The 9,049-nt window shown below is 39.4% G+C and overlaps 1 protein-coding gene across 1 annotated transcript in view; it reads right to left on the bottom strand.

Annotated features, from left to right (window-relative positions):
- Nucleotides 1-7,013: 7,013 nt before the first annotated feature.
- The window catches only part of LOC105003281 (calcium-activated chloride channel regulator 4-like), a 31,162-nt gene continuing 29,126 nt past the window's right edge, over nucleotides 7,014-9,049 (bottom strand). The window contains exons 13-14 of the mRNA XM_010860334.1: nucleotides 8,126-8,362; nucleotides 7,014-7,787 (exon numbers count right to left, since the gene is read on the bottom strand). Coding sequence (XP_010858636.1) covers nucleotides 7,348-7,787; nucleotides 8,126-8,362 — 677 coding nt within the window. The 3' untranslated portion in view covers nucleotides 7,014-7,347. The remainder of the gene's footprint in view (nucleotides 7,788-8,125; nucleotides 8,363-9,049) is intronic.

Here is a 9,049-nt window from a genome sequence, read left to right as displayed (position 1 = left end):
CTGTCTGAGCCATCAGGGAAGCCCAAATTCCATTAGTATTATCAATTTTGGCTCTCTTGTTTGGTTTGATGGTTAAATCCCAATCCTATTCATTTTAAGATATGCTTATACTTGAGTTGGATTTCCTGGTAGCTCAGACTGTAAAGAATCTGCCTGCAATGCAGGAGACCTGGGTTCGAGCCCTGTGTCAGTAAGATCCCCTGGAGAAGGGAAAGGCTACCCACTCCAGTATTCTTGCCTGGAGAATTCCATGGACAGAGGAGTCTGGCAGGCTACAGTCCATGGGGTCGCAAACAGTCAGACATGACTGAATGACTAGCACTTCATACTTGAATTGCAGCTTTCCTCTTTCTCTTCCTCTAATTCAAGCCAGACTTATGCCAATGACTTAAAGTAGGGGAGGATGGAGTATAATACCTCAGTCTCAATATCTTCTCCCTTTTCCTAGAGGTATTCTGCTTGGGTCTTGGTGAGGATGACTAGGAGAGGCCTCCTCATGAGCCTGTCCTACTATTGTGTAGTTTCAGATGTCACTCAGTAGTTTCTTTGATGGATCCTATAAAGCTCTTCTCTTTATACAGTTTCTTGACATGGGAGATCCCAAGTGAATTAAGCCTAGTCACAATCTACAATTCTACTCAATAAGAAACTCTATACTCCTTGATGTATCAAACATGCACAAAATACTTGATGCCTTCCACCTTCTCTCTCCTGTCCATTTCTTCCATGTCAGAGCATCAGGAACTCTGCCCTTCCAGAGGCTCAGCAATGTTGATGTTAGTGGATTACTCTCCTGACTTATGTGGCTTCCTGAGATTTACACTTCATTCAGGAGTGTCTTTTCAGAACACTGTACTTCTCCAGAAGAACAACCTCTTTCTCTCTTGCCTTATCTTCTTGTACCGGGCAGTGTTTAGAGTAGTAGAATTAGTGGGTGGTTGTCATGTTTGGCTTAGTACCTCTCACTTTCTGTAAGGAGATGTGGCTTGCAGTATTCTAAGCTTGTAAGCTGGTGTACACGATATTTTTTGTTCTCTGTTTTGGGCCTGTATAGTTGATTTTTGGAAACGATAACCTGATGGGCAGCAAATACTCCCTTGTTCTTGTAGTAAAGGTCATATTGAGTGCAAAACTTTGTGCTCCTAGAAATCTGGATATGAATGGAAGGTCAGTGGTGTGTATAGTGAGGATTTTACTTGCTTGTAGGCTTGATAAGTATCATGAGAGATACAGTTACTGAATGAAACCTCAGACCACTTTGAAAACTTATAATTATCTGTGTCTTGTGATTTGTTTAATATCTGTCTTTCTGTGAGACTCTAACTTCCATGAAGACTTAGGGTAGTATTTTCATTCACCATTCTACTCACAGCATTTAGCTGCAAAGTGTTGATAAAAGTAGGAATTTAATATCCTGGCTGACTGACTGATGGGCAATTTGCCCTCAATGCTGAGATACCTGAATTTAGGGTATGGCAGTACAAACCTTCTCAGCATGAGAGCTGCTATGAATTGAACACTAAGTATGTGCAGAAATGAGGCCAAGAACTGCCATTATCTTAAGATATATACAACACTTGCGGGAGACCTGGTTTTGATCTGTGGGTTGGGAAGATCCCTTGGAGAAGGGAACGGCTACTCACTCCAGTATTCTGGCCTGGAGAATTCCATGGACAGATGAGCCTGGCAGGCTATAGTGCAGGGGTTGCAAAGAGCTGGGCATGACTGAGCGACTTTCACTTTCTCTTTTCCAATGGTGGACATTAGTATTTTCACAGATTTTTACAGATGAGAAAATTAAAGCACAGTTTCTGTTGCTTCTATATCAATCTCTAATTACAAAGAACTGTTTTAAAGTTTTATTTTTTATCAGTTCATTATGTAGAGAGAGTTTAAACTATAAAATAGCTCTGAAACATTTACAAAAAATTTACAATTGTACTACAGATTAAATCTCTTTGGACCACATATTACTTTTCCCAATTTCTACTCCTTTGCTCTGCTCTACTTCAGAATTAAAATCTTGAAAGAATTGTGTGCACACAGTTTCTGGATTTATTCACTTCCTGTTTTTCTTTAGCAAGAATTCTCTTATTATGGTCACTAATAACTGTATTGTTATATTCATTAGCCACATTTTAGCATTAATCAGAAATGCTTGACTGCTCCTTCCTACTTGAATCATTCTTATCTTTTCTTGATCTCACACACTTGAGTTTCTCATTTGTATTCATAAGCTCTTTCTGTTCCGCGCCCCCCCCCCCCCGGCAATTTATGCTTTTCTATTCAGTATCAAAACTATTTGTGTCATTTGGAAATTGATAACATTTCTTAAATTGTTTATTACTGAATAACAAGGTTTATTACTGAATTTGCAAAGAAGCAATACAAAAGGCTTACAGAATATGGACGTAAATAGATAAGTGGGCTCAGTACAACATACCTTCATGGTTCCTGGGAGTGGGCCAGAGGTTTTGCAGTCCATGAAGCTGCTTTGAAGGGAGTAATCTACCCGGTCACAGGGGCTCAGAGCTTCCTGTTTCCTTCAGTTTTCTTAAGGACACATTAAGGACAGGGTCCACTTACTACCACATAAGGAAATTCCTTGCTGTGCAACAGATCATCATTACATACTTCCCTGTTTGAATTTGCTTTGCTGAGGCAACTTGGAGAAAATAGAAGTACATTTCACAGAATCTGTATGGTTTGGGTAGAGTTGGTGACAAGAGACATTTGCTTGAAAGTTCAAAGATCTAAAAAGAGCTGCTATAACTATTTGAAGCTGAGGTGATAGGAGGCAATAAGAAAGATGGAAATGGGCTGGTGTCCTTACTCTTCCCTACTCCATGTCCAACTCCTCTTCTTTAGTGCTGGCTTTGCCAACCCATTATGATCCCAGACCCACAGTGAGATACTTGGCAAAAGTCTTACACGGGTGGTAGTGGAGCAGAGGCAAAGACTTCTATAGTAAACAGCAAACTTCTACAGTTCCCGGCCTTGCTTAACTTCCAACATCCAACACCAAGAGCTAATTCCAGTGTTTCAGGGAGGTTTGTTACTAGTATTTATATTAAGTTTTTTTTTTTTTTTCCGATTCTACAGTTCTTTGTTCAGTTCTTTGGTGTCCCAGTTAACCTCTATAATAAATTCTCAATTCCATAATGTTAATGGTGGTTCTGATACCCAGATGGAACACTGACTAATACTGTTATTGGTTGTTTCAGTAATTTAGATTTATGGACCAAACTAGTTGAAAACTTGGTGGCTAAAACAACTACCTATTTATCTCCTCCATTGCCGGGGTCCAGCCCCAGCAGGATCCAGGGGAACTCTCAGGATGAACGGCGTCAGTGAGAGAGATGACATGGGTCTTATAATGGACTGGGACCTGGTGGTCCAGGGTCAAAAATAAAAATAAAAAATAAAGAGAAAGAATAAGGGAGAGAGAAAGAGGCTGATATTCCTTGGTTTACACAGAAAGCCAATAAAGCCCCTGACACAGGACTTGCTCTGTTCACAGAGGCCTCAGGTGCGCTCTCGGTGGGGTGAAGACGCAGAGTGCCTTCCTGATCGGGTCTTAGAAGCCTAGGCAAAAAAGTGAACTCAGAGGGCCTCTGTACTCCAGGGATACAGCCTGAAAAAAGGGAGAGAGAAAGAGAGAGAGAGAGAGAAAGAAAGACACGGAGATCAGAGCTCTGGTGAAGTGGGATCTGCAGCTTTATTTTCAAAAGGAACTTTTATACTCTGAGTTACACATTTCTCAAAGTAAAAGATACAGAGTCAGCTCAACATTCCATCAATTTTAACTTTATTGAAACCAGGACATTTTTCTGTAAATGTCCTGTACACCTTTTCATAAACAAAGGTCTTATGTTATGTCTGGCCCTGTGGCCTGTTAACATTCCATGACTCTTTTCTGATAAAGGTTGATCAGCCAGAAAACTTGTTTTCCCTTAAAGTGTTTTTTCTTTATTTCTCCCAGCCTCAGAAAGTACTAAATAAAGTTACATTCTCACGGAGCAGAAGTGCAGTGGGTCACAACAAAGAAAGAACTTATTAGCTCAAAGGTCTGATGTGGTTAATACCAAGGCTACTACTTGTTTTTCTTACATTCCAACTACATTAACTAATGCACTCCCATGTGCACAGTGGATAAGGGATATGGGAACTTGGCAGTAAGCGTTGGCCCAATAATGAAGCCCTTTATCAGTACTATTCTAATAATTTTTCATCCCTCAAAGGGCTCTATGCTCATTAGGACTTTTAGAATGCTTAGGCTTCCCGTGCCTTTCATGGTTGGGGAGTTGTGAGCAATTATGTGCGTTAGTTGCAAGGGTGTGGATAAACCTGCCAAGCAAGCTAAAATGCTAACAGAGGGGTTAGAATTGAAATATTCCTTTCAAGCCCAGGAGACTTATAACTAGAGCCCTAAGTTGATTTTTTTCAGAGAAAAGTGGTCAGGGATAGCCCCCTGTTAATGTCAGAAGAGTTGGTGAAAGGCACAATATAGTAAACAGTAGACAGACAGACTTTGGTTTCAGGGTAGATGCTCGAGCAGGTCCAAGGAGTCCCTTGAGTCCTGATCTGCCTTGCCTGTCAGGTCTCTTCCGCATGACCTTGTTATGGGTGGGATCTCCTGTGCTGGCTCCCGGCACTCCATAATTGTGTTGGCTTACTGGTCTTAAAGGGGAAGTTCTTTTGCTAGTTATGCTTGAAGTCTAATGACTGCAAATAGAATAATCTTGAGGTATGACTGGGAATCAGGGATAGTTAGGCCTCTTTCATTCTCTGTATAGTCTTGGAACCTCTGCAGTGATCTCAGTCACTATAACTGAATTTTGTAAATGACAGAGTTATCAAGAACACAAAAAATGTAGTGTCCATCATTTCTGCTGCTTTCTAATTTTTAAATAAGTCATTGGGACCATCCTATACCCTAATGTGGGAGGCAACTATATAAGGCTATGGACAATAGGAGCTGTGGCTCTTTGGAAAATCCTTTTGAAGACTAGCAACCATACTTTACTGTTAAATCTTTCAGCAGTCCCGACTCACTTCATAGTTCCTTTGAGCTGTGCTTTTCTGAGTTCCATTTTATGGTAGTGTCATCAGACACTGTGGTTTGGGTCTCACCATTTACCCATGCTGTATTAGGTCACTCTGACCTGTAACATCAGCCAGCACCAAGTAGCATGCATTATAACATGGGAAAGTGGTTCTCTCAGTTCTGGCTGAGCAGCTGAGGTGGTAAATGGATACCATCTCTTGGTCCTACAAGCTTGGACCGACCTCTCCAGGTGGGTCGTTAGCCTGTGATACTGCCAACTGCCCATCTGTAGCGGCAGCAGCCAGTTGGATGGCTGCTGTGGTGGGTTTTCTCTTCAGGAATCCTGTAGTCATTTGAACCTTTGTGGTTGATAATGGGCTACTCTTCCCCACTTAGGGCTGTCTCTCTTCCTTTACTGGGGTAGCTTAGAATTTTTTCCTGTAGCTAAATTTCCTACCAGATGATGATGGCCCCAAGATTTCATTTCTATACCTGGTACATTTTATAAATAAACTATTAGATCATAACAATGCTAAGGGAATGTAATGGAAATCCCATGTAGAGCCTTTATACTGCAGATTTTCTCACTAGGTTATCCTGTACCATAGTCAGGGCTAGCTTTGTGGGGTGAGACTTGTACATTTGCATGGTGTCTCATGCTTAGAAGGTCCAAGTACTTGGTTTAATGCTTTGCTGTTACCATCTTAAAATCCTTATAAATTATTGAGCAGCAGCTCTTCATTTTCATTTTTTTACTGAGTCTATACATTTTGTAGCTTATTCAGAATACAAAAATGGTAATCATTCTGTTGTTTTTCTGATTCTTACCAATTCATAATCAGTTACTGACGTAGTTCTGGAAATAGATCTAAATCAAAGCATGACCTGTAAGTGGAGAGCCTTCAACTAAGACCCATCAGAGCAAAGCTGTTGCCCCAGAGAATCAGGGAGAGTACTAACCAGGCTGGTAGGCTTTGTCTCCAGGGCTATTGGGTTGAGAGGTTGGAAGGACATAGGGAAAGTCTGGCTGTTTTACATTATTTCTGTCCACTATTAGAGAATTTCAGGCTTTTATTCCCCTCCCGGTAAAAAGTCAGTTGTCTTACTCTAGCCCCTTTGGAGAAGAAAAAGGCAACTCACTCCAGTAATTTTGTCTGGAATAATCCTATGGACAGAGGAGCCTGGCAGACTACTATAGTCCATGGGGTTGCAAAGAGTCGGACATGACTGAGCAACCAACACTTCCACTTTCAACCCCTTTCCTACATTTCCTCCATGTTTACCTCTATGTATATAGCTTTCAGCAATGCTTGAGTAGGTGCCAGCCCACCAGAGGAATTAATTGTGCTAATAGACCTTCTACCTTAATAGCACAGTCCCCAAATGCCCTACTACACAGCTTATTTTCCAATGAATGCTATAAGAGTAAAACCAACATTTTCAGATATCAGGCATCCCCCCCTTATTTCCTTTCCTTTAGCTTCTTTAATACTATCTTCCATATCAATGAAGTACAGTAAACATGTCCTTATTTATATTGTATATATTGTTGGAGAAGACTCATGAGAGTCCCTTGGACTGCAAGGAGATCCAACCAGTCCATCCTAAAGGAAATCAGTCCTGAATATTCATTGGAAGGACTGATGCTGAGACTCCAGTACTTTGGCCACTGATGGGAAGGACTGATTCATTTGAAAAGACCCTGATGCTGGGAAAGATTGAAGGCAGGAGGAGAAGGGGACGACAGAGGATGAGATGGTTGAATGGCATCACCGATTGAATGGACCTGAGTTTGAGTAAAAGCCAGAAGTTGGTGATGGACAGGGAGGCCTGGTGTGCCGCAGTCCATGGGGTCGCAAAGAGCTGGACACAACTGAGCAACTGAACTGAACTGATACAAGTATATAATTAAAGACCTTCAGTGAATACAAAAAATCAGTTTATACTAAAAAATACTGAGAACAAATTCATTTCTCAAAAATATTGTTTATTTGCCTTCTTACATTTGCATTTTGACCACTCCAATAGACAGTTTTAACTTCTTGATGAAATTTGAATTTTATAGAGAACTTTTGTGTCAGATAATATGTAACCAGGTATGAATATGAAAAGATCTTTATAACCTTTTGGTAAATTAATAAATACAAATTGTTTAATTTAATATTGATTTACAATTTTTCAAATATCTCTTTATGTTTATATTTAATCAAAGGGTTCCTTGTAAAACTCTTAAAATTATTTTCACACATGATAAATTTAAAAATTCTGAAACATCCTTTAATTTTGTTGTTGATATATTCTTAAAACCCTGTTCTAGGTCTTCTAGGATTTCTTCTCTTGTTTACGATACAAATGGTGATGCTTAAAATCAGACTAACAATTACCACAGAGCCAACCACTAACAACACCAAGGCATAAATGCTGAGTCCGGACTTAGGGGGATTTTTATCAGGACTAGTATCTGGATGAATTTCATCAGGAATGTAATCTTCTTGAACAAACAAAGCTACTTGCACAATGTTGGATACTTTTGATGTCAAATTGCTTTTATCCACACTTTGAATGGCAATGAATATGTGGGTTTCATTTTCTTCTGAGATGTTTCCTGGTTTGAATGTGAAGGTTTCCTTGGAGTTGGCCTCTTTTGGTAACAGAGCAGTAGTGTTTACTTGCAGAGCATCATCAAAATTATCCCTTAGATCCAGGATGCTTTCACTTATTCTTATGATATACTCTTGAACTAAGAAAAAAAGTTATATGTAGTTTAGAAACTAGAGCATATTATATGAAATCTTTTTTCATTCTCCTCCAAAATGCTGTTAGTCATGCCAAAGTTATGCTCACATCCAGAGCCTTATTTATTTTTCCATAAAAGCTGAATTCTGATTTTTAAACTCTGCAAATGATACATGGCAGGTTATAATGTGCCACACGATGATTCATAACACGAGATTATAAAATTAATACTTTGTTGAGCTATTAATTGTAAATTATTTTCCTCTCACACACCCTTAGACACTTGCTTTTGCAACAAGCAACTTTCACTTAATCAACAAGTGCATGACACATAGTCCTTACCTTTTCCAACATCAAAATCATCTCCTGGTGCTGTCCATGTTAGATTGATCTCATCCTCATTTGATGTGGCTTCAAGATCTGTGATTTGACTTGGCGGGAAGAGGTCAAGGAATGAGGGAGACTGTGGAACATTGGAAACCACAAATGCACCTCCTGTTGCTACTCGGGTGAAACTCTCCACATTTGTCTGAGTGTCCTCATCATTTTCTGGTCTTGGTGGATTCCCTTCAATGTTGCCTGCATTACAAATTCCTGGTATTTAATGGACAAATCTACACTAATATTTTCAGAACTCAATGAATTGTATTTTTTTATCCTAAATTTCCCCCTCCTTTTTTTTTTCCATATACACAGTTGCCTTTTATTAGTTTTGGTGACAAGATCATAAGGATTCAGTTGGTAGAAGAATTCTTGCTTTAGCATCCTGACCAGAGTATTGTAGGGTAGAACTGGATAATAAATTGCTTTGGAATTAAGACTGTCCTGAATGGGAATATTGTTATATAGTTAATATGTGCTTAAAAAATAGAGGAGTTGCTTTATTTCTTAAATTACCCTAAAGATGGGAATAAATCTGGGGGAATTTATACTGGTTCCCTTTCAGTCACTTGTGTCAGGTTTCACACTTCCTCCCTGTTGCAAGTGCTAACGAATAATATTCAGATTATATTGCAACAGAAAGCCCCTATAAGGGTGACATAAGGGACAAAACAAAGGAAAGCCAATTAAAATGGATTCTTAATATTTTTCATTGCTTTTCTCTACACATTTTTCCCTTTGACTAAATAAAAACTTTGCAAATAAAGGTATTTGTAATCAGATGGATAAATTCTACCATTGGTTTCTAGTTAAGTACATAACATATTAGCCTCTTTACTTCATCCTGAGCTGAAAATGGGGCAAATATTTGTTGATATAGGTCAT

This window comes from Bison bison, unplaced genomic scaffold, assembly GCF_000754665.1.
Source record: "Bison bison bison isolate TAMUID 2011002044 unplaced genomic scaffold, Bison_UMD1.0 scf7180017864466, whole genome shotgun sequence".
Classification (NCBI taxonomy): domain Eukaryota; kingdom Metazoa; phylum Chordata; class Mammalia; order Artiodactyla; family Bovidae; genus Bison; species Bison bison.
This window is presented reverse-complemented; position numbering and strand designations above follow the sequence as displayed.